Source organism: Staurois parvus, unplaced genomic scaffold (genome assembly GCF_062004578.1).
Source record: "Staurois parvus isolate SC_StPar_1 unplaced genomic scaffold, SC_StPar_1.0 ptg001200l, whole genome shotgun sequence".
Lineage (NCBI taxonomy): Eukaryota > Metazoa > Chordata > Amphibia > Anura > Ranidae > Staurois > Staurois parvus.
The window spans coordinates 2675001-2701636 of NW_028318996.1; the positions used below are offsets into that span (position 1 = coordinate 2675001).

General features: G+C 47.5%; 1 protein-coding gene across 4 annotated transcripts in view; it reads left to right on the plus strand.

Annotated features, from left to right (window-relative positions):
• Positions 1–412: 412 nt before the first annotated feature.
• APLP2 (amyloid beta precursor like protein 2) overlaps positions 413–26636 on the plus strand; it is a 104648-nt gene continuing 78424 nt past the window's right edge. For all 4 annotated transcript variants that reach the window (XM_089660082.1, XM_089660083.1, XM_089660085.1 and 1 more), the window contains exon 1: positions 413–569. In XM_089660082.1, coding sequence (XP_089516208.1) covers positions 498–569 — 72 coding nt within the window. In that variant the 5' untranslated portion in view covers positions 413–497. The remainder of the gene's footprint in view (positions 570–26636) is intronic.

A 26636-nucleotide genomic window follows, 5' to 3' on the forward strand; every position in this document is an offset into this window, starting at 1 on the left:
TCAGTGTGTGTCGGTGTGTGGCAGTCAGTGTGTGAGTCGGTGTGTGGCAGTCAGTGTGTGTCGGTGTGTGGCAGTCAGTGTGTGAGTCGCTGTGTGGCAGTCAGTGTGCGAGTCTGTCTGTAGCAGTCAGTGTGTCGGTGTGTGGCAGTCAGTGTGTGAGTCTGTGTGTGGCAGTCAGTGTGTCGGTGTGTGGCAGTCAGTGTGTCGGTGTGTGGCAGGCAGTGTGTGTGTCGGTGTGTGGCAGTCGGTATGTGAGTGGGTGTGCAAGTGGAGCGCACAGGCCAGGACAGGGATGACTCTCCCCACAGCGGCCGCAGCTCCTTCTGCAGTGACTCGGGGTGGGCGTGCCCTCTGTGCCTAGCTGTAGAGCCGCAGCCGAAGGGGCGTGTTCCAGGCGGATTTGGGGCGTGCTCGGGGCGTGGCACGGTGAGGCAGGCGATCCCGGTACGGGAGGCGCTCAGTCTGGATCTGGCAGCGGAGGAGAGAGGATTGGAAAGATGGCGGCCTGCCCTGCCCTGTGCACCCTCCTTACCGCCCTCATCGTACCCAGTCTGGCCCAGTACATCGAGGTTAGCGGCAGTATACACAGCCTGTGTCCTGTCCATCCCCGGGGACACTGCAGGAGCTGTCATGGAGGGGAGGGGGATGTATGGGGAATATATTCACCTGTATGGACTGTGGCCAGGAGAGCACGACCTCTGGGATGGGTGTATATATCCTGGGTGATGCATGGAGTGTACACCCTCCTGTAGGGATATCTCCCGGTGTACACTATATAGGAGGTATATACCCCCCTGTGGATGGTGGATATTGGGGGGAGGAGTACACTGTATATACCTGGATTATAGGTGTATACCCGCCTGTACACTGTATATACCCGGGTTATAGGTATATATCCACCTGCACACTGTATATACCCAGGTTAGAGGTGTATACCCGCCTGTACACTGTATATACCCGGGTTAGAGGTGTATACCCGCCTGTACACTGTATATACCCAGGTTAGAGGTATATATCCATCTGTACGCTGTATATACCCGGGTTATAGGTATATATCCACCTGCACACTGTATATACCCAGGTTAGAGGTGTATACCCGCCTGTACACTGTATATACCTGGGTTAGAGGTGTATACCCGCCTGTACACTGTATATACCCGGGTTAGAGGTGTATACCTGCCTGTACACTGTATATACACCTGCCTGTACACTGTATATACCCGGATTATAGCTGTATACCCACCTGTACACTGTATATACCTGGGTTAGAGGTGTATACCCGCCTGTACACTGTATATACCCACCTGTACACTGTATATACCCAGGTTAGAGGTGTATACCCGCCTGTACACTGTATGTAAGTGGTAATTGTGGTATATCAGATTATACTATTGGGGGGGAATATTAAAGTTCAGTATATATACACTTCACATACTGGGGTATATTGCTGATCTCTGTATATACTGTATACCCCTCCCTGTATACTCCAGGCCCTGTATTGTGTGTTCTGTATACAGTGTGTATACACGTGCGGGGGGTAGGACGCGGTGTCCTGTATACACATGCGGAGATATATATATATCTTCAAGGGGTGATGTCATGTCCTGCATACAATTGTATATACCCTCCTGTACAATCCTATATAGATGTATATTGGGGGGAGGGTATACAGTGTATACCTGCCTGTACACTGTATATAGATAATTGTGGTCAGGTATGTAGTATATATTAGTATATGAAGTTATACTACTGGGGGTGATATTGGTGTTTGGTATATTGCAGGATTCTCTGTATATTGTATACTCCTCCCTGTATACTCCAGGTGATGTATTGTGTCTTGTAATGTATTTACCTTCCTGCAGGGACATGGCATTCTATATACAATGTTTATATCCTCCTGGGATGACATTGCTTTCTGTATACAACATATATACCTTCATGGGGTGGCATGGTGTCCTGTATACAATGTATACACCTTCCTTCATACTTATATCCAGAAGAGATAACTTAAGGTGATATTAAGGTTTGTACTTGGATGATCAGTCCAGCCACCCTCCGTTTTATCTCTGGGAGGAACTACAACTTCCAGCATGTCCTCCCTCCCAGGACACATTCATTGGGATCCCAGATTGAGATTGGTGACTGGAAGGTCCCAGCATGCGGGGAAGACTCAGACATTGTATGGTGTGTGACCAATGAGGGATCTGACGATGGGGGTCAGAGTATTGCAAAGATAAATCCGCCAGATACTGTGTATGATGGCTGCTGGAATGTGCACAGTATTGGAAATATTAGATCCAACATTTTGTAAGGTGTATATGATGAATAGAATACTTGTGTCAGGTGTATATGATGAATTGATGAGTATACCTGTAACATAATGATGGGGGGTGGTAATAAATAGCATAGTCTTATGCCTTTGGGGTGTGATCATTATATGGTGGGTCCAGGGCTTCTCTGGGATTTCTATGGTGGGTCCAGGACTTCTCTGGGATTTCTATGGTGGGTCCAGGGCTTCTCTGGGATTTAAATGGTGGGTCCAGGGCTTCTCCGGGATTTCTATGGTGGGTCCAGGGCTTCTCTGGGATTTCTCTGGTGGGTCAGGGCTTCTCTGATATTTCTATGGTGGGTCCAGGGCTTCTCTGGGATGATATTATTGTCCTCATGGATGATCCTGGTCAGTTTGAGGCCGGTGTGCTCCCATGATAATTGTACATGCTGTCTGTATGTGTAGTGCTGTGTACAATGTATATAATGAATTGTGAGCTGTGGATGGTATGTTCTGTGTGATCTGTTCCTCTGTAGCGGCTGTGATTGGCGCTCCGTCCTCTCTGGTTGATGCCATATTTCTGCTTTGTGTAATAAGGCGATAATGGCGCAGGCTGTGTGTGATGATGCCGGGCTCTGTGTACAGTGCAGGTAGCGGGGACAGAACACAGCCGGCACTTATTACATATTACCATGCACCTAGTAATGTTTTCTGCTGTTCTGAGGAAGCTGCACAATGTCATATGCCTTCGGTGGATGTATACAATGAACCATCCGAGTGATTTATTCTCCGGGGTGAAGACGCTGGTTCACCTTCCCATTGTTGTGATATGGTGTATTGTAGTGGCCCTCTCCTGCCCCCTGCTGGTGGAAGCACTTGTATCCCCCTCCCAGGAAGATGCCCCAGGTGGGGGGGGGGGGGTCAGTAGATGTGTATTGCATCTTATCTGGCCATTTCCTGGCTCCTTTTTGCTTCTGTTGCTCTCCCCTTTCCTATGGAAATGATCACACTGTCACTGAAAGGGTTAATCACCACCCTCTGGTCTCAGGATATCCTCTGGCTATGTTGACGTTCCCCACCCTGCTGCTTGGAGCAAGGCTTACCTCACCCCCACCCCACCCACTGGGTCATTTTATGGTTGTCATCCAATCTGCAGTCTGAACTGGTACACGGGTGCCTAAAGGGTTAATCCAGTCCCATTGATGTCAGCGATGTTGTTGGATTGGCCCTGCGTTGTTGGATTGGCCCTGCGTTGCGGTGTATATATGTGTGATAACCCCTGACTAGGCGGAGATTAAGGTGTATGAGAAGCCCAGACAATCTGTTCTATCTCCATTCAGCTTCCCAGCAGATTACCGCTCGCTGTTAACCCCCGCGCTGCTGGCTGCCGTGGCTGTACATGGCGGCTCACCTGGCTCCGTTCAGACAGGACCCTTCTCTTCTGCAAGCTCAGCTTTGTTCAATGGCTTTTCAAAATGGGCGCTGTGTGCGTGATTTGTTTGTTTGGAACAGGCACATCAGAATAAAGGTTTGCGCAGCAATAAATGTTCTTATCCGTCTGCATTGTCTCTGAGGCCTACACGCTGATCCTGTGTCAGTGCTGAGAGATCCCCGACCATGCACGAGCCGTATGATCCCCGTATAAGAACTGAAGGGGTTAACGTGAACCGACAATAATGGAACCAAACAAATGTTGGCCAGGCAATACTTTAAACTGGGGAGCGCAGAAGATGTCCAAGCTTTCTGCACGTTGTCAGTATTTCACTTCGGTTGGTTGTCGGCACACACGTGTCTTGTCGTCTTTTCTCCATACTGTTAGAAAGGAAAGTTTTGAAATCATATGATGTGAGGTATTTGCCAAGGTCACCGGTATCAGGATGTGGCCCTGGACACGGGGTGTTCTATGTTCAGGTCTTTGTCTTCTCACCCACATACTCAACTTTAGCTGGTGTTTTCCTCAAGGTAGCACAGGTTGGGAGGTGTTTGGTAGTCGGCAAGGTGTGAGGTCTGGCAGTTGAAAAGGGGGGTGTGTGTGTGTGTCTGGGATCTGGCAGATGGAAAGGTGGTGGTGGGGGGGCATCTGGCAATTGAAAAGGTTGCGGGCCGGGGGGTGTTGCAAGCGTACACACAGAGATGGACGCGGTTCAACCATTTTGGCTTCAACCTCCATCTTGGCAAAGGGGTTAACCATCCTGACAAACCTATTTCCCCCTCATTCTCCCCCTCCCTCTCTGAGAGTCACAGCGATATTTGGCCAGTGTGTGTTAGGAGTGTCACAGGAGGCCAGGGCCCACAGGGGGCTAGGAGCTATAAAGTCCCCAAGGGAGCTGGGGCCTAGCTGTCCAAAGAACCTGTGCAATGTAACACCTCGGATAAGATAAGGCAATCTTTCCCAGGAGTTCAAAGAACATTCCCTGGAAACAGGACCAGATAACCTTTGTTAAAATCCATTTTTTGCCCTATGTCTCATATCTTGGAATATGAGAGACTTGCATAAAAACCGGACATATCGTCAGATTGGCTAAGAGGAGACGAACATTTTTGGTAGGTCACTCGCCTTGTCTCGAATACATAGGAAAGCCGAAAAGTAGATCTTGTGAACCGTTCAGTGTATAATTTCATAATTCATATCTAATCAATCCTCAGACGTGTCTGCATAATAATCTACCCGCGGGTGGAATATCACTTGTGCAAATGGAAAGTTATGGGCCAAAATATAAGGAGAGATTTTGGCTCTAGTTGAGGTATCCGCCCAGACCTCCACGCCCTAAACGGGGTATTGATCCTTGACTTCAGAGACACCCCCTGCTGGGGAACTACAAATTGGGCTGTCAGGCCTAAGAGAGGGAAGTTGAAGACGTCTCCCATTTTAACATCAGCACCACCTGGGGAGGCCCATGCCCTTTCGCTCTGAAACTTGGATCTGCTAACCCAGGACTTTGGCAAGTACCTTAACCCTTTCACCTCTCTCTGATATCTCTTTGCTGTGCTGTTGGTCTCTGTATATTTATATATATGTGTGTGTATGTGTGTGTGTGTGTGTGTATATATATATATATATATATATGTTACATCTTTGTTCTGTAAATATTTTATTGACTTTTCAGTAATAAATCTTTCCTTCTGAAAGTGTTGGACTGTTTCTATAGCTCTTAATTGCAATTTACGAATTCCTGCCTCTAAAAGAGACACTACTGTGTTTGTTTAACTCTCTGTATAACCGGCCTGCGGTGACCGTTTTATACAGACGATTATCTCAACCAGTATTATGGCGGATATCGCCACCTTTCCTCTTTCTCTGTACAAAAAGGAGGTAGTGGCAGTGTGAAGGGTTAATTGCGTAATTAACCTGGCGGTTGGAAAGGTTGCGGGCCGGGGGGGATCTGGCGGTTGGAAAGGTTGTGGGGGGGGGGGTAGATCTGGCAGTTGGAAAGGTTGTGGGGGGGGGGGGGTAGATCTGGCAGTTGGAAAGGTTGTGGGGGGGGGGGTAGATCTGGCAGTTGGAAAGGTTGTGGGGGGGGGGTAGATCTGGCAGTTGGAAAGGTTGTGGGGGGGGGTAGATCTGGCAGTTGGAAAGGTTGTGGGGGGGGGTAGATCTGGCAGTTGGAAAGGTTGTGGGGGGGGGTAGATCTGGCAGTTGGAAAGGTTGTGGGGGGGGGGTAGATCTGGCAGTTGGAAAGGTTGTGGGGGGGGGTAGATCTGGCAGTTGGAAAGGTTGTGGGGGGGGGGTAGATCTGGCAGTTGGAAAGGTTGGGGGGGGGTAGATCTGGCAGTTGGAAAGGTTGGGGGGGGGTAGATCTGGCAGTTGGAAAGGTTGGGGGGGGGGTAGATCTGGCAGTTGGAAAGGTTGTGGGGGGGGGGGGTAGATCTGGCAGTTGGAAAGGTTGTGGGGGGGGGGGGGTAGATCTGGCAGTTGGAAAGGTTGTGGGGGGGGGGGTAGATCTGGAAGTTGGAAAGGTTGTGGGGGGGGGGTAGATCTGGCAGTTGGAAAGGTTGTGGGGGGGGGGGGGTAGATCTGGCAGTTGGAAAGGTTGTGGGGGGGGGGGGGTAGATCTGGCAGTTGGAAAGGTTGTGGGGGGGGGGTAGATCTGGCAGTTGGAAAGGTTGTGGGGTTGGGGTAGATCTGGCAGTTGGAAAGGTTGTGGGGTTGGGGTAGATCTGGCAGTTGGAAAGGTTGTGGGGGGGGGGGGGTAGATCTGGCAGTTGGAAAGGTTGTGGGCTGGGGGAGATCTTGGTAATTGGAAAGGTTGGAGGGTGGGGGGGGGAGATCTGGCGGTTGGAGGGGGGGGTGATCTGGCGGTTGGAGGGTGGGGGGGGGATTTGGAGGGTGGGGATCTGGCGGTTGGAGGGTGGGGGGGGATCTGGCGGTTGGAGGGTGGGGGGGGGATCTGGCAGTTGGAAAGGTTGGGGGGGGGGGCGGGGAGAGATCTGGCAGTTGGAAAGGTTGGGGGATCTGGCAGTTGGAAAGGTGTATGGGGGGGTGTATATATTGGGGGGGTTCTGGCAGTTGGAAGTGTGGGATGGGTGCAGGGAATCTGGCACTTGAAACCCTCATCTGTGGGGTGGAGCGTTTGTCGGATTCATCATTAAAAATGGGAATATTTCCCTTTGTAGGTGTACATCCCACTTTGATTCCTGCTGACTGAGGACAACTTTTGTTTTTCACTCATGCCAGGGTGGAGATTGTCCAGCGTGCTGTAACACTTCCTTGCCTTGCCCATTTCAGATTGTTGTCCATGTCCCCCCATTGTTCTTGGTCCACGTTCTGGGAAGACGACTTGTGACTAGGGTGGAGGATTTCATGGACAACCCACTGCTGCTGATTCTGCTATCAGTTTCTTCTTACATAAGCCGGCAAAAATAAGACAGCTCAGGCTAAATATTTAATGACATGCAGAGTATACGGATTTCACACAAACATCTGCAGGCACAGGAAAGGTACGTAAGCTGTGAAGTAATGTCATTAAAGGCTCCTATGTGACAGTCTAAACAACTGCCAAATCCAGTTACTAAATTAAGCAAAGAATCCTCCTTTTCCTCGCTCACTGAACCAAATCCCCTTTCCTCGGTGTCTCACACACGCCCTCTCCCAGACACTGCAGCTCATAGTGAGAGATTCAGCAGCAGAGGTAGTGCGGTCAATCCACACAGCAGTGGGCAGGACTAGGTGTGGTCAGGTAGGATTGGTAGGCTATAGACTTTGTAAATCAGCGGTCACAATGCTGATAGCCATGCCGCCTGGAACATCTCCTCCCATTGTAGTGTGAGCAGGCAGTCTACATGACAGTGACAACTCTGCTTTGAATTCGGCAGTAGTGCAGCATTGTTGCCACCCCATCACAAGCTGGACTTCACTGGCAGGGGACTGGACTAAAGCTGGCCATACTTTGATTGAATTTCTCAAACTAAAACCGCATACATGTCATTCTGTTCGGGAAATATTTTCCATCTTGCTATTTTGATTTTTTTTTTTTTTTTGTCACTATGGTCAAAGCGATCCTTTATTTGGTCCTATTAATGGACAGAAAATTGGATAAAGTTTAGAAAATGAAAATTTTCAACCAAAATTCTAGCGGTGTATTACCAGCTTAGCGTGGAACTACAGTCACCTCCTCTCCAGCGCTGTTCACGAATCCTTCATCGGCTGCTGACCTCAGCTGGTCTTCTCTGGCCAGGTTCTGATCTTTGTTCATGCCAAGATGATGTCAGTTGCGCATGCGTGGGAGTTCATTCACCTCTGCTGTTACCACATTGTGCAGGGAGCTGCCTGTAGGCAGGTAGGACACCTCAATGCACAAAAACAAAACAAAAAAAATAGATGCTGCATTGTGCTCTCTGTTCCTTTCAGTGGGTGTAGTGCCTCCCGAATGAGACCCATTCAAGTGAATGGGGTTCTGCGTGCCCCCCACAACCATGTGCAGTGCTCATACTAGTGCAGGGCACTAGTATGGGATTCAAGGGGTAAAAGCAGACGGTGAGGAGGTGATACAACACCACCTGTCAAATGTTCTGAAGAGTGAGCCGAACACAGTTTGCTCTTCAGCATGTGTGAACGAGCCCTAAGTGCTGAGCACTGTATTTTATTTTATTTTTTTTTTAATGGGAAGTGCCATCCTTACCCTGTCCTTGCCCTTGTTTGCACATTTCATGTTCACTAGTTTTTGGCTTTCTTCCTTGCAAATTTGGTTTGCTGTGTTCTCATTTGCTTATATTTGCCCTAAAACTGGGTGAGTAGATCTAGATGCACACCCATGGTCTCCAGGATCTACAGCGACGTATGGGATTTATTCTCGAGGGGTCCCCAGGATCTACGGTGATGTATGGGATTTATTCTACAGGGGTCCCCAGGATCTATGGTGATGTGTGGGATTTATTCTGCAGGGGTCCCCAGGATCTACGGTGATGTGTGGGATTTATTCTCCAGGATCTACAGCGATGCATGGGATTTATTCTACAGGGGTCCCCAGGATCTACAGCAATGCATGGGATTTTTCTACAAGGGTCCCCAGGATCTACAGTGATGTATGGGATTTATTCTACAGGGGTCCCCAGGATCTACAGTGATGTATGGGATTTATTCTACAGGGGTCCCCAGGATCTACAGTGATGTATGGGATTTGTTTTCCAGGGGTCCCCAGGTTTTACGGTGATGTGTGGAATTTATTCTACAGGGGTCCCCAGGATCTACAGTGATGTATGGGATTATTTTCCAGGGGTCCCCAGGTTCTCTGTACAATATCCTTCAGCGTTACCTATAACTCTGTCTCCTCCTCTCCGCTCTCTCTTTCTGTAGGGGTCCCTCAAGGTTCTGTCCTTGGACCCCTTCTCTTCGCCATCTACACCTCCTCCCTTGGTCACTTGATAAACTCCCATGGCTTTAAGTACCATCTCTATGCTGATCACCCAAACTGTACTCTCCGCTCCTCGCAAGACCTCCTGCTCTCTAGCTCCCTTGTCTCCTCCTCCCATGCTCGTCTCCAGGACTTCTCCAGAGCTTCCCCCATCCTCATGAACTCTCTACCCCAATTTATCAGACTATCACCTACTCTGCTCACTTTTAGGCGATCTCTGAAAACCTATCTCTCCAGGGAAGCCTATCCTACCCTCAGCTAATAATGGAATCTTCTACTCCTCCTACCAGTCCATCCCCCACAGTTACTACCTTTTGTACCACTAGCCCCTCCCTCTTAGATTGTTAGCTCCCAGGATCAGGCCCTCCTATCCCTCTTGTATTGAACTGTATTGTTACTGTATTGTCTCCCGTTATATTGTAAAGTGCTGAGCAAACTGTTGGCGCTATATAAATCCTGTATAATAATAATATCCAGTACACAAGAACACAAACTGCCCTGAAAGCTGGACATTATTTGCAGCTCCCGGATTTCTTCACTCTGCTGTGTTTTCAGCCACAAATTTGGGCTCCTCCTGTGATGGGATTTCAGTTTGCTGGGTACCTGCACTCTGTTTACATTGGTGGTGGGGGCTGGGCTGTCTTGTGTACATCAGACTGACACAAGTTCTTCAATGTATTTATTTTTCCAACAAGTCAGCACTGGAAGCCATTCTGTGGCTGAACAAATATCCAGCCCACTGAATAGGAGCTTGTTACATCCTGGAGGCATGAGAGCCTCACACCTCTCTGCTGTCTCCACTCCTTAGTAAATCATTTGGCTGCTTTCAGCCCATGAAATCATCCATTTGCTGTGATCCTTTAGTTGGAATTATTTGGGGTCCATTTTTTAATATTTACAAGTGATAAACTGAACTTTTTTTTCATGACTTGAATAAAATCTGGATTTTATAAGTTTAGTGAAAGGTGCTTCCATAAGAGCATACTGCTGCATACCTGAGAGTGGAACTGAAGCGCAGATCAATGTGCACAAATTATTCACAGCATAGCAGTAAATCAGTGCAGAAAACGGGAGAAAAGCCAATGCAACAGCTTCTATTGCACCCCCTTCAGGCTGCAAGTGATAAATATGAATGATTCTGTATTTCATTGGAATATAATGCTACTTTAATTACAGGCTTCATATTATAAGACAGGGTAGTGGTGATTGCAGTGCTGCAAAGTTTCTCCCCCATCTTATTGCAATCCTGTCTTCCACCTGGAGAGTATATAAATTGTTCTGGACCACCCTGAGGTTATCCTGTTGGTATTGCGGTCCAATATGATAATGGTGGTACTGGTTATTTGGTTTCCACGCACCAGAGGATTCTCAAATTTCATGATTTGTAGAGCAAAACAATAGACACCCAAGATTTATGCTCCACGTGACAAATTATTAGTCCAAATACATTTTTTTTTTTCCTGTATAGGGGCAGGTAGGACAACAAAAGAAGCCAACCTGTTTCAGGGTCCTAAACACCCCCTTCATCAGGGCTCTGAATACAAAGCTGCATATATGGACTGTGCTGACATTCTGGTAAAATGACTGATAATCCTTGTATCCTCACTTCAGTACATAGACATTGGTTCCCATTCTGAGCCCTGATGGAGACATTTTTGGATCCAGAAACACACTGGGGTTGATTTACTGAAACTGGGGAGTGCAAAATCTGGTGCAGCCCTGCATAGAAACCAATCCGCTTCCAGGTTGCTTTGTCAAAGCTTAATTGGACAAATTGATGTCAGAAGCTGATTGGCTACCATGTACAGCTGCCCTAGATTTTGAGTGCACCGATTTTAGTAAATCTACCCCCCAGGCTTTCTGTTGATATTCTGTATGTGTGTGGACTGAAGTAAAATTGTATGGGACTATTACTCTGTGGTGTGGCACTCCACTCTTAGACCCGTCCAGTGAAGTGGCCGTTATGTACAGACATTTGATGGACATTTTACTCTTTGACCTGTTGTGTCTCCAACTGTCCGCACAGAGCTCCTAGTCACAGCATGTCATGTTTTAAGAGTTTCCCCTAACGATAAAGGGGCCCCTGGGTTTACGTCAAGAGCCCATACAAGTGTGATGGAACAAGTCAATCAGTGTTGCTTATAAATCTGAATGAAGCTAATGAAAATATAGCTGTTGTGCTGTTTTATAATCCTCTCCATCCTGCCCTGAAATGCGCACTGCTCTGCCATGCAGCACAGCCAGGTGGTAGTAAAGTTAAAGAATAAGTGCAGTTATCTGTTTTTGCCCCCTCCCCCTGACCTAACCTGATCTTTATCCTCTGTAGATGCATACTTAAATGTATGCAATGGTTGCAGCCTCTGGGATTTGTTTGCGTCCAGTTCCAGAAGTCTTTGCTGCCCTGTCCATGCCTGCGCATTGCCGCCCCCCCATAGACCACCTCCTGATTTTCTCCAGTCTTGGGACACAGCCTCATGGAACTCTATGGAGCTGTAATGTGCAAGTGCAGCCATGACCGTGACAATGGGGGTGGTGAATGTAAACCAATATCGGAGTCCATATCCGTCGCATGAAGGTAAGTATGTTTCTGTGGAGGAGGAGGGTGGGTTAGGTTAGGTCAGTCGGGGGTAAAGCTGGCCGTAGATGGTTCGAATCTCTGCCAGGTCAGCAGGATCCGGCCGAGATTCGAACCATGTATGGATGGGATGATTGTAGCCAAGTTGATCGATCAGCTTGGGTACAACCAGCCTGTTAGATTTTCCATGCGATTATCGCTAGCAGTAATCACTGTTCTCCTGATGGAGATGCCGCCACCTCTCGCTGGGAGAGGACAGTGCCTCTGCTGGAGGTTTTCCCCATCACCACTGACTGTTAATGGGGGAGTTGAGGTTGTAGGAAAGACATTTGCTCTGTCTATGGCCAGCTTAAGGGTGCACTTGGTTTCATTTGTCCTTTAAGGATTAGGGTGGTGTTGTTGTCACAGTTTGGTTCTTCAAAGAGGAACTTTTTATACAACGCTAACTTTTGTTGTGTTCTGATTGCTGAGGTGGTGGCAGCGGGCAGTGTTATATCATGCATGCCGAATTCTTTCATCGTTTTGAACCGTTCCTGTCTTGTGAGGTCTGGGCCCGAGGCTGTATTCCTTCACTGATGGAGCGCGCTTTCCTCTATCTGTGGTGGGACTGCGACATCCGAAGATCAGATCTCCGATAAAAGCATTACCGTTGGTCACGTTGGATAAAACTCATCCTCTCCGCCTGGTAAATGGAGGGGAACCATTGTCGGTAATGGTGCATAATATCCTCTCATCATCCTCTGACTGCTCCGTCTTTCCCGCAATGCCGCTAATGGTTTGTGCCTGCCATGGCGGCAGCGTTGAGAGGGGGTCGCATTGAGAAGCTCTGAAATGATCCACTTTAATGTCAACTGGAAACGAGTACCATATGTTGAGCATCACTTCTAGAGACAATTGCTCTGGACGGAGTTTAACGCTTCCTGTGGTTGGTGCATTTCTATTGCCAGTGGCAGAGTATGCAAATGAGACGATTCCGCTGCATTGTGGGAAGTCAAGTCAGATTAAAGGGTTAGTCCAACTTGACGTGATGGAGAAGTAAAGCAGCGAAATTGTTGACGACTTGTTCTTCGCTGACTCGGCTGCGTATTTTCATGGATCTGCCTGTTGCACTTTTTTCACACCATTGTATCTTCTGATTTCTCATACACCAGAAATACATTTGTTGCATCGCTAACAACACAAATCAGTGTTTTGCAGCAATATATAGCATACATGTTGTGTTACCATATCGGCAGACGACATTTTTGCATACATCAGTGACCGGGAGAACGTGATGTGTACAAATAGATTTTACCTCCTCATTTGCGAATTTCCTAAAACGGAAACGAGATCTTTTGTGTTTTGACTTCGCTACAAAGCGGAAGTGTTGTGGCAGGCAATGGGACGATCCCTGCCTTAACCCTTCATTGGGACTGCTACAGTCCCTTTAGGTGACAGGACTGTGTTGCAAGGCCATATGGAGGTCAGGGTGATAACCCAGCATGGGGATTGTTCAAGGATCCGTCTATGGGGGCTTCCCATTCATTATAGCATGCAGGGATTTTCCTAAAATTGTATGATAGGGCTTCTTGCAGGAGAAGAGATGAAGCCTGATTTAGAAAAATAAATTTCCTAATTAGCCGTTTTGAGCTTTGGCTAATTAGGAAATTGTTTAAAGCTTTACCTTTTTTTTTTTTTTTTTTTTTTTTTTTAATTTGATGGGGATTTCCCTTAATTTCCTGTCCTGAAGACCTAACCAGAAATCTCTACAAATTGCAGGAATTTTCCTCTTGGATAGTCAGTGGAACAGGTGTTCCCATTGGAAGATCTTTCCCTCCATTCTTGTTCTAGTGACAGCTGTAACATTTGGGTTTTTTTATTATTTCAGTCTATCTCCCCAATACTACTTACCAGGGCAAATATAGAAATTGTGAATCTCCTCATAGGGGACACTGACTTCAATAAAAACTTCAGACGTTTCAGCTGTTCCATGCCCACAAGCCATGACAGCAGGTTCAATGATGGCAAATCTCCCCTCCTGCCATTCCCAGCAAGACATTTACTCTGCTACTTGTTGCTGTATTGTAATCATGGTCCAACCTGGGCTCAGAAGATGTGGGCTGAATGATGCTGCCATTAGACTGAGGACATCTACTGGGTGAAAAAGTACCGCGGAGGAAATAAAAAGTAAATATTGCAAAAAAATAGAACCTGGTTTTGTGGTTTTCTTTGATGGACTTTTCATTTTTATCTTGTTTTGGCTGGAGTTCTGCTTTAGGAATCAGCAGCTCTGTTCTACTGCTGTTGAGTGCTCTGGCCATAGGTTATGCGATTTTCTATCCTTCAATCACAGGTTGAAGTAAAGAAAATTGCTCAATTTCCCCATCAACACATTCACTGTTGTTGAGGGAATCCCTCCCGCAGTGCTATTGTATTCTGCCAGCAGGAGGTTTCCCTGCCATCAGAATACAATGATCAGTGCTGGTAGCTATAGCAAGTGGCTGTGACCGTACACAAAATCCCGACAGACTGGTTATACTGAAGTCAAATCGATCGATTTCAGCCTCCCCATAGATGGATTGAATTTCATCCAGTTCCATCCATGGCCGGCTTTAACCACTTCAATACCGGGCACTTCCACCCCCTTCCTGCCGAGGCTAATTTTCAGCTTTCAGCGCTGCCGCACTTTGAATGGTATTTGAATGGCGCGGTCATGCAACACTGTACCCAAATGGAATTTGTATTTTTTTTTTCACACAAATAGAACTTTCTTTTGGTGGTATTTAATCACTACTGGGTTTTTTATTCTTTGCTAAATAAGCAAAAATAGACCAAAAAATTTTGAACCCCACACACACTTTTTTCTTTCTTTTATAAAATTTTGCTAAACAGTGGTTATAAAGCTTTTTTTGTTTGTTTAAAATAATAATCATGTCATGCTTACCTGCTCTGTGCAGTGGTTATGCACAGAGCAGCCTTGATCCCACTCTTCTTGGGTCACCTCCGGTGCTCCCTGCTGAGTCCCCCCAGAGCAAGCTGCTCACTCTGGGGGCATTAGTGTGTGCTCACTCCTGAGCCGCCTCTGTGATAGCAGCGGGAGCCAATGGCTCCCGCTGCTGTGCCCCAGCCAGTGAGGAAAGAGTGACGTGGGAGAGCCTTGGCTCTCGTGCACATCGCTGGATCGGGTAAGTATTAGGGGGCTGAGGGGGGGAGCTGGACACACAAGGTTTCATGTCTCGATTGCTTGATGGTAAAATACCTTCTGCGTTTACAACCACTTTACTCTCCCCACTAATGTTGATGCCCCCCCAGCTCTGATGTATGCAAACTCCCCCAACCTGCTGTGATGCCATCTCTTCCTATCTGGCTTCTGCCATGTTTACACTCCCCCTACACAATACAAGGTGAGCAAATCCTATTATCCTCCCTGGCATGGGTCACTTCCTTTTCAGCACCCCCTGTGACCCTGTGTGACTAGGTCTGCTGGAAGCTTTAATAGCCATTGATGGTAATTTACAGCCAGTCACCTCATTGTCTTAGAGGCCTCTCCCAGGCATTCACACTTCACAGAATGTAAGATGATCCCTTTCATTCATTCATCCTATTTACTTTTAAGTCCAGGTATTCAGCTACCATAGCACAGCGTGATTAATTAGATTAATTAGAACCAGTCAATGGGGTTTTTTTCCAGGTCAGATGGAATGTTTGTTAAATGAGCCCCAGATATTATTATTATTATACAGTATTTATATAGCGCCAACAGTTTGCTCAGCGCTTTACAATATAACGGGAGACAATACAGCAACAATACAGTTCAATACAAGAGGGATAGGAGGGCCTGATCCTCGGAGCTTACAATCAGTTGAACTGACACATGCATGTATTGAAATCAGGATGGAGTTTATTGGGGTAATGGTTTCATTTATTGATCTTTCTAAATAGAGAGACAGGTGAGTATTGTGGGAGGAGGAGTGAAGAAATGTCATGGCTGAACTGCCTTGGAAATAGAAGACTATAGTGACAGTGTGAGTGGTCAGCATTGGTTGAAGCTGCATCTGTGTGAGGTCACACTTACATTTGGATTTCCTCATACTGATGGATGAAGTAGAAATGTCTCCTTCCTGTTATGTTCTTGGCCATTTACTCTTCCTGCCTAATGGATTAGTGACGTCGTGGCGTGTTGGCGGTCACTCCGCTGGAATGTGGACTTTGCTCTGCAGTCACTTTGCTCCACCCGTTTACCTGTCGGAGATCAGGGTGAAAATGACTGGTTTACACTGATTACAGACTTGTGTTTTCTTCTCTATAATTGAGGTTAATCCTTAAAGTGGTTGTAAAGCAATCTTGGTTTTTTTTTTTTTTTTTGTTTTGTTTTTAAGCAAATATGGGATACTTAACTGCATAGTGCAATGGTTTTGCACAGAGCAGCCCGATCCTCCTCTTTAGGGGTCCTCTGTTGGCGCTCCTGACTCCTTCCCTTGCTTAGCGCCCCCATAGTAAGTGGCTCTGTATATCCATAGCCCCACTATCTAGCTCCTTTTGATTCTTCGGTAGGGCGATGTTGGACGGGAGATGGCTGACAGGGCCACCCACTAAGCAAATTTCATCCAGTTCATTAGTAACCGACTAAAGTTCACTCTGTGTGTGGGGTGCGTCATTTATTTCTGGCTTAAACCTTAAAGTGTAAAGACTTGAAGGTGTTTTACCTTCATGCATTCTATGTATGAAAGTAAAAAATGTTTTATGTGCAGCATTTCCCAGCTAACCCCCAATACTCTCCTAAGCCCCCTCTCGATCCAGTGATGTGCACTGGAGTCTTTGCTATCCCGGGACTCCCTCTTCTCATTGGCTGGGACAGCAGTGGAAGCCATTGGCTCCTCCTGCTGCTGTCAGTCACTACAAGTGAGCCAATGGGAAGAGAGGTGGCGGGGCTGAGCTGTGGCTCCATGTGTGAATGGACACATGGAGCAGCAGGTGCCCCCTTAGCAAGTTGCTTTCTGCAGGGGCACCTGACAGGAGGGAGAAGCCAGGAGAGCCTGCTGGGCACCCAAGAAGAGGAAGATCCAGGCTGCCCTGTGCAAAACCACTGCAGGTAAGTATGGACATGTTTGTTTTATTAAATTAATTTTGGTGCCTCCACAGACACGCAGGTGCTGGCCCGATCTGTGATCACAGATGCAATGGAAAAAGAGAATAGTTGGCGGCACAAACAGCAATGTGGTGGATGAAATCCTTTATTGGAATCCTTTTACATTGAATATGATAAGTAAATGACCGCTCCAAGAAAGGGTTGAGGAGCAGAAGACGCGTTTCACACATGCTTAGTCACTAGTATTACTATTAATGACTTAGGACGTGTTCGTGTGAAACGCATCTTCTGCTCCTCAACCCTTTCTTGGAGCGGTCATTTACTTATCATATTCAATGTAAAAGGATTCCAATAAAGGATTTCATCCACCACATTGCTGTGTTTGCGGCCAACCATTCTGCTTTCCATTGCAACTGGAGTCATGAAGGTTCCTTGTTCCATGGAGGACTTTTGTCAGTTCTGTTTTGTATTGGTTAAAAAAGAGGCATATTTTGTAAATGTTCCCAATGATAACAATGACCTCAGCAATCTACTAATGAATCCCCTTGTTATGTCTTGCCTTGACTATTGCAGCTCCCCTCCCTATTGGCGTACCTCTACAGACTATCCCCCCTCTTCAGTCTGTCATAAACACTGCTAACACTCATCCACCTTACCAACCGTCCAGTGTCCTCCACCCCTCTCTGCCAATCCCTCCACTCAGTGTCCTCCACCCCTCTCTGCCAATCCCTCCACTCAGTGTCCTCCACCCCTCTCTGCCAATCCCTCCACTCAGTGTCCTCCACCCCTCTCTGCCAATCCCTCCACTCAGTGTCCTCCACCCCTCTCTGCCAATCCCTCCACTCAGTGTCCTCCACCCCTCTCTGCCAATCCCTCCACTCAGTGTCCTCCACCCCTCTCTGCCAATCCCTCCACTCAGTGTCCTCCACCCCTCTCTGCCAATCCCTCCACTCAGTGTCCTCCACCCCTCTCTGCCAATCCCTCCACTCAGTGTCCTCCACCCCTCTCTGCCAATCCCTCCACTCCGTGTCCTCCACCCCTCTCTGCCATTCCCTCCACTCAGTGTCCTCCACCCCTCTCTGCCAATCCCTCCACTCAGTGTCCTCCACCCCTCTCTGCCAATCCCTCCACTCAGTGTCCTCCACCCCTCTCTGCCATTCCCTCCACTCAGTGTCCTCCACCCCTCTCTGCCATTCCCTCCACTCAGTGTCCTCCACCCCTCTCTGCCATTCCCTCCACTCAGTGTCCTCCACCCCTCTCTGCCAATCCCTCCACTCAGTGTCCTCCACCCCTCTCTGCCAATCCCTCCACTCAGTGTCCTCCACCCCTCTCTGCCAATCCCTCCACTCAGTGTCCTCCACCCCTCTCTGCCAATCCCTCCACTCAGTGTCCTCCACCCCTCTCTGCCAATCCCTCCACTCAGTGTCCTCCACCCCTCTCTGCCAATCCCTCCACTGGTTGCCAATTGCCTACGACATATCATTTCGAATATTCACAACATATAATGCCGTCCACAACTCTACCCCAAGCTACATCACAAACCTAATCTCACAATATGGTTCAGGCTGAACTTTCTGTTCTTCTCAGGACCTTCTGCACTCATTGCTCACTCATCACCTATTTCTGGGCTTGCCACCAGAACTTCTCCAGAGCCTCTCCTATCCTGTATTAAATCACTTACCTCTTCCTGTTAAAATTGTGTGCTCTTGTGAGCAAAGTCCAGCGAGCCCTCTTGTCTTGATTAGTATTGTAAAGGTGGCCACGCACAGCAACTTTTGGCTGGTTCCAGTCATGAGCGGCCCTGTCAGTATCCTTCCACCTAACATCCTTCATTCTAAAAACTGAACTAGCGGGTGGGAAATTGGGTGCAGCCACTGTCCGGCTGACAAGCAGATGCAGCCACTGTTTGGGGATTCTGACAGGCACGGATGCCAGCTGTCAGAACACAATAACGGGCAGGAGAGGATGGTGTGTCAACAGTGTTTAGCATGGATGGTGGAATTGATTTCTCTTTTTCTGTCCCCTGCAAAATCTTTGTGTGTGGCCAGCTTAACTGTACTGTCATTTGTTATATTGTACACAAACTGTTGCTATATAAATCCTGTATGTTAATAGAATTGTCATTGAGCATAATTGCATTGATGTGAAATTGTTTTCAGTCGGCCCAATAAGACTCGACCCGTGTTGTCCTGTGTAGTGCTGTTTGTCCTCACTTGTCTCTTCTTGGTTCTCTCTGCACCCGCAGAAGGCTGCCTATGCCTAATGAATTAGTCTAATTGATGAAGTCTCTGATCCAGTTGATGCAGGCGGATGGGAATGGCCCCTGTCAGCACAAGGGGGGGGGGGGGTGCACACCGGCCTGCGTCTGAGACAGAGTATGATTTAAAGAGCAATTTGATTCAAAACCCATTTTGTTGTTTGAATGCTGAGCATCTGATCAAGCTAACTGCATCTCTTCTCTCTCAAGAACCACAATGGAGGAATCTTTCTGCTTGAGGTTCATGGTCTGCATCTGCCTCCACCAGGAGTGGACTGACAACTCATGGGCCCCCGGGCAATAGGGGATCATGGGGCCCCTGTATCCTTGCCCAAACTCAAAAAAGCCTATGAAAAAGGTACCAGGGGCATCTCATGGGGCCCCCTACTGACCCCGGGCCCTCAGGCAGTGCCCAAGTTTCCAAATGGTCAGTCCGCCCCTGGCCTCCACCATTGCCCCTGCTTTTCCCTGCAGAGCTTTTCATCCATTTTTGTAATTTGTAGAATTTAGGAGAGGTGAGAACACCCTACAGAGGTGGAAACAGAGATGGGGTTGATGTCCCCTCATAAGTCAGCAAATGATATTCAAGGCCAATCTGCCTCAACCCAGCAGACGCCATCTGTATCTGAAAATGACCATTGTCATTTACTAGTTTGCCTTTTGTTCTATCTGCAGCTTTTGTTCCACCTGGGTTTTCATTAGTAGATTACTCATATGGTGTGAGAACATTCTGATTAGTGGATTGGTTTTAAGAATGAACATTTTGTAGCAGCCTGTCATTCACATGTAAAATGGACCTTCACACCGTGAGGGAGCCCGGTTACAGTGAGTGATGACATTCTTGTATTAGTAAAATCAAGCGGTGTGTAATGAAATGAGTACATCTATGCTTGGAGGAGAACAACACTTTAAGCCCCGGTTCATATATATGCGGCCGTGTGGGCCACGTTTTGCGTGGGCACTAGAGCTGATTAATTTGAATGGATTCCTGTGCCCCATGACACGCAGAGAAGTCCCTGCACTTCTGAAACCGCAGAACGGTTGCGTTTTCAAGTGTGGGTGGCGTGCCATTAGAGCTAATGGCACCCGCCCGCGGGCCCGTATTCCTCTGTGCAGGTGCTGCGGCTGCACGGATTTTTGTGCGGATCTGCAGTGGCACCACCCGCACAGCTGTGAACCTAGCCTTATGCAGGCCATAGATGGGTCATTTATCGGCCGAATTTTTGTCTGCACAAAAAATCGGCTGATAATCACGCCGTTAGTGGTGCCTGCCCATCGGCCGTTTTTCGCAGATTTCCTCATTTATTTTTTTCGGTCATGCTGGAAAAACCGCAAAAGACGGCCGTTTTTTTGTGGACATGGGTGGCAGCATCGGCAATGGGGTTGACCAATTTTTCGTTTATCAGCCTTCCTTGGGGTCCATGTACACTGAGCTTTAAAATATGTTTTCCTGTAGAAGAATCTCATTGTTATCCTATGTGTCCATTAGGATGTTAGAGGCATATTATGAGCTCAGCATTTAGAGGCAGAAAATAACATTCTGGTTTGCATTTTTCAGACGTTTTCTGGCAGAAGAAAATGCTGAACGCTCCTAAACACCTGTAGAAAAGCCCTCTATATGAGCATTTTTGTCTTCCAATGGCACTGATGTTTTTTTTTGTTTTGTTTTTTTTAAGTCCAGTATGCATGGACCCTGAGTGATGGTTCACATATATGCGGATTGAACGGCATCCAAATCTGCATGATGTCAAGTAACTTTTTTCCTATGGTGCCTGTTCACATGCAGTATGTCCGGTGCACTGCCAGTGTGGATTGAAAAAAGAGTCCTGTACGATTTCTGAGCAGTGCGGTCTGGTTCAGGTGCAGATTACAGGCTGTGGACTTCTATGGGAACTGCTTCTAAACTGCACCAGTTGTGATCGGATAAAATCCTGACCTGAACAGTTACTGTATCAATTGGCTGTAAAACCTGAGCTTCAATCGGCACCGTACATGTGTGAATCAGCACTGAGCCCTGGTTCACACTAATGCGGTGCGGGAAATGCAGCGAATCCTATGTGTTTCCTGCATTGCAATCACACGGTGATCTGGTACGGGCGACAATGTTAAATTAAAGACACCTTAAAACAGCAAAATGTAGTGCGATTACTAGAATTTGCATGAAATGGGTGTTAACACCTATGGGATGCGAATCAGGTGCGGGGGGAAAAAAAGGGTCCTGCATCTTTTTGGTGTGGATGCAGAATGTATGGCTCAAATCGCACCACACAGACATCACACTTGATTTACGCAGGAATGCGGTGCGTTTTCTGCAAATCACATGCAGTGTGCCGCACCACATTAGTGTGAACCAGGGCTTAATGTCATGTTGATCATCTCACTTTATTTCTCACACATGAATGGTTAAAAGAAAACATTCCAGTTAGGAGCTTTTGGAGAAGTTCCACCTTTTTATCATTAAACACCTGTCCTTGAGATCCAGTCAATGACTTTACCTAGGCTTCTACTGTATGTCATCAGATTGCTGCAGGCAGGAGGAAGAATCTTCTCATCTCCGTGATCAGACTACAACTTTGTAGCAAGTCACAAGGTGAATGGATGTCACAGAAGGTGGTCTCTGTTAGGCTACATTCACATCAGTGATTTAGGTTGGCACAAATTGAGGTGGCAGGAATCTTGTGATTTCTACTGGTGCTGCAGGTATCTAGGTATGACCACCAGCCCCATTTACTATGGCAGGTTGCCGACGGCCGCAGCTTTTCACAACTGTCTGCACAGCTAGTGATTACCTGCGGGGATTGCTGCTGGATGCAAACCACTGGCTTCCAGCAGCCATCACCACAGGAAATGTCTAGCTGTGCGGAGAGCCGGGAATATCTGTGGCCGCCGGTGACCTGTGGTTATAGTGAATGGGGCCAGTGGCCTAGCCACTCAACAGCAGCAGCCTAAATAGAATATGTAAGTATAGCCTTAGAGCGATATTAAAGGCAATTTTTTTTTTTTGTGCTTTTTTTAAATAACAAACAAGTTATACTTTCCTGCTCTGTGTAATGGTTTTGCACAGAGCAGCCCCGATTCTCCTTTTCTTGGGTAACCCGCTGATCCTTCAGGCTCCTCTCTCCTGCTGATTTCCCCAGAGCAAGCAGCTTGCTATGGGGGCACCAAAGCAGGCTCACTCGACTTGCTGCTCTGCTTATCCAGTCTCACACACAGCCAGGTCTTGGCCCTGACCCCTCTCTCTCCTCATTGGCTCACTGTGATTGACAGCAGCGGGAGCCAATGAGGAGGGAAAGTCCCCAGACAGCCGAGGCTCTCATGCAAATCACTGGATCGCGAGAGGGCTTAGGTAAGAATTAGGGGGAGCTGTTGCAAAAGTATTTTACTTTTCTTGAACCTTTACAACAATTTTAAGCTGACCTTACATTAATCCGTCTGTATAACCAGCCTGCTCATACATGAATCAAAATGACCTGGTCTCTGCTGACCTGGCTGAATGTCGATCCATGTATGGCTGCCCTAAGAGATTTCACAAGATTGAGTCATCTCTGCCCTATATCTGTCCAGGAAGCGGATAGTGACCCCGGATGATGTCTAAGCAAAGCTGGTGCCATCCTTCTGGAGAGAAAGCATGTAAAGGCATTGTTGGGGGAAGTGCTGTGGTCTCTGTGAGTTGATATTCAGCATGCTACATTTAACATGAAAAAATATATCTGATGACTGATTCACTTTCAGGAGAATTGCTGTCCTGTGACGACAATGCAGATTGAAGACAGAGACTCGGCCACAGCTGGGCAATTGACATCTTCTAAAGGAGGCAGCTCCTGTGTACTTGCTGGGGGTTGTAGTCCTCCATGTAACAATCAGCTGGTTTCCCCAGTACTAGGGAGAGGTGGCTGGGATCTGATAAATCGTTAGCCTGCACGGTGAGGTTTTTATGGCCACTGTTCTCCCGCATGTCCGGACCTCATTTCTGGCGTCTGTTTGCTTAGCAGATCTGTAGAGAGAGCAAACTCAGCGATTCTATTCAAATGAAGTGGAGCTAACAATTCTCCATCCTGTCCATCCAGACCCCGGGGCTAAATTCACTTTGAGCGGCTATTAAGTGTTCTGCCATATAGCCGGTCCCCTGGCACTACTGCGCTGAACGGCCAAACGATTGAATAGTCAACAAAGTTTTTTTTCTTTTACTGTGCTAGAGTGCTGCACAAAGGGGACTCTGGTTTTACTTGGTGTCCTTCAGCCTAATTAAAAAATATCCATATTCCAATGGCTCCCACTGCTACCTCTGTGTCCTGTGAGGTGAGGGAGAGAGATCAGAGCTGCTGGTTTCCTCTGGAAAGAAGAACCAGGTGGGTATATGAGGGGTGGGGAGCTGATCATGGAAGGTGCTTTACCATAATGCATAGAATGTATGAGATAAAATACCTTGTGCCTTTAGAACTAGTTTAAGAAAAATCTTACAATGTTTACATCTAAATAAAGCAACATTTGAAACTGGAAATGTCCTTCAGCCCCTAACAGCAATTACATTGTAACAAACTTCTCTGCGGGATCTGTGTGGTTGGTGGTTTTTCTCCTCTGCGGGATCTGTGTGGTTGGCGGTTTTTCTCCTCTGCGGGATCTGTGTGGTTGGTGGTTTTTCTCCTCTGCGGGCTCTGTGTGGTTGAGGGTTTTTCTCCTCTGTGGGATCTGTGTGGTTGGTGGTTTTTCTCCTCTGTGGGATCTGTGTGGTTGGTGGTTTTTCTCCTCTGCGGGATCTGTGTGGTTGGCGGTTTTTCTCCTCTGCGGGATCTGTGTGGTTGGCGGTTTTTCTCCTCTGCGGGCTCTGTGTGGTTGGTGGTTTTTCTCCTCTGCGGGATCTGTGTGGTTGGCGGTTTTTCTCCTCTGCGGGATCTGTGTGGTTGGTGGTTTTTCTCCTCTGCGGGCTCTGTGTGGTTGGTGGTTTTTCTCCTCTGCGGGATCTGTGTGGTTGAAGGATTTTCTCCTCTGCGGGATCTGTGTGGTTGGAGGTTTTTCTCCTCTGCGGGATCTGTGTGGTTGAGGGTTTTTCTCCTCTGCGGGATCTGTGTGGTTGGTGGTTTTTCTCCTCTGCGGGATCTGTGTGGTTGAGGGTTTTTCTCCTCTGCGGGCTCTGTGTGGTTGGAGGTTTTTCTCCTCTGCGGGCTCTGTGTGGTTGGCGGTTTTTCTCCTCTGCGCGATCTGTGTGGTTGGCGGTTTTTCTCCTCTGCGCGATCTGTGTGGTTGGCGGTTTTTCTCCTCTGCGCGATCTGTGTGGTTGGCGGTTTTTCTCCTCTGCGGGATCTGTGTGGTTGGCGGTTTTTCTCCTCTGCGCGATCTGTGTGGTTGGCGGTTTTTCTTCTCTGCGGGATCTGTGTGGTTGGCGGTTTTTCTTCTCTGTGGGATCTGTGTGGTTGGTGGTTTTTCTCCAACACGGGGCGGTTGGTGTTTCTGCATGTGTCAGGTGAATTCTCTCACCTGGAGACGGCTGTTATCAGCACTAGGAGGCACCTTGGAGATTCGGTGTAATTGGCGGCACACACCTGCGTCCCTCACTAATGATCATAAGCAGATTAAACCTCCAGCAGGCTGTGAGAGGAGATACACGGCTCTTACCAAATTTAGTTGTCCCTCTTGTTAGTATCCTCTGCTTTTCTAGGAAGACGGCCTGCTGACCTTCTGTGAGAATAGAGTTCTGAACGCAGGGACAGGTCATTGTATTGATGTCAGATGTGTATTTATTGTATGTATATGTTCTAGGGAACAGAGCTTGAGAGGTTAACGCTGGCGCTATGCAAATAGTTTTTTTTTCCTGTTCAGCCTGCAGAATAGAGAATGCTGCGACTCTTGTATTCTGGCCCTTCCAACTGTCAAAATACCTGGACAGCATCTGAATCCGACTGGATGCAGTTGCTGTATGACAGTCAATTTTCCGTCTGGCTCCTTTGCTTTTTCAGTTGAGGGATGCTGAATGGTAAGCAGCCCACAAGACCACCTGCTGAGTGAGTTTGGACCTGTTCATCATAATCTGGCCAAAATCTGAGATGTGTATGGTCCGCTTAAAACACAGTTCAGCATGTTGACACGGTTGTCTCTGCTCTGGCATTATGGGGGAGGGGAGCCACCATTACACTTGGTGCATCCCTTTTTCTTCTAATCTAGCTCCCAATGCATGAAACATGTTAGGATGACAGCATTGTTTATTACAAAAAACCCTGGTTGGAGCTCAGTGCTGGAATTCCCACACTTGGCTTGAGCTCTGGGATGCAGTTTTTTGGGAAGATATAGAAACGTAAATATTTGTTGGCGCTGTCAGCAGTGAACTACATTGGTGGAGGTGAGCTGCTGCCATAATCAAGTATGCTGGGCCTACAGCAAACACCTACCTCCTGTTCTGTCCTCCCACAGTGGCCAGTCTGGTCACCCTGGGTCCTCCACCACGGCCATCTCTGCTGCTTCTTTCGGGTCCCCTGGCAATCCTCTTCCGCCATTGGATGGCCTCTAATAATGGAACTTCTGGTCTATTCCCGGCATGGTTCAGCCAGTAGTATACCTTGCTTGGCACATGCACCGTCCCGTGTACACAGAAAATAAAAATCCCAACATCCTAGTACATTTCTAATTCCGCTTTAATGCTTTTTTTTTTTTTTGTTTATCTGTGAGATCCAGTGATTGGATCCATTTCTCTGCAGCATTTCCAGTCACTTGTGTACAATGAATTGTCTGGGGTGGGGGGGGGGGGGATATTGTTATTCTAATGATTCCACCCCCACCTCAATCCCGCCCCAGGTCAATGGATAATGCTTCTTTGGGGACTTGTTAGATGCTGTCACATTCATTATCCGATTGGCTGTATAGAAGTGGAGAGGTCAGAGAGGTCTGCTGGGAACTTCATCTTCAATACATGGCTGCAGCACAGGAATGTCTCAATAAAGATGTCCCAACCATGGAAGGGGGTTCTGTTGTCACCTTTCTGGCTGCAGCTTCCAGCTGTCCCTCCTGCACACAGCCCCTCCATTGGATCAGGTGTCTATGGCAGCGCTGGTGTGTTCTATGTTGCTTTAGGGCTGATTAACAAGGTTGTGTTGTGGAGAAGTGCATTGTCACAACACATGAAAGGGAGCAGTTCCATTCATTTCAAATGACATCCTAATGCACTTGGCACACCACAGTGTACATGCTTTGCTCTGCAGTGCACCAAAACACACACATGTCAACCATCTAGCATTGCAGTAAGCTGCCTATAAAATAAATGCCGTTCCATTAAAACTCGTGTTGTGGTGTTATCAGCCCATTAAAAAACAAAAGGGTTGCCTTCGCAATACACATTGACACATTGACACACTGCAACAATATTTGATTTATTTCAGGTACTTGTATAGCGCCGTCAATTTACACAGCGCTTTACATATATATTGTACATTCACATCAGTCCCTAACCCTCAAGGGGTGTACAATCTAAGGTCCCTAACTCACATTCATACATACACATACTAGGGACAATTTAGACAGGAGCCAATTCACCTACCAGCATGTCTTTGGAGTGTGACTTGCTGTTAGCATGACCCACCATTGGGGAGTCCTTGGAGACTTTTATGTCTCATTTACATACAGTAGGT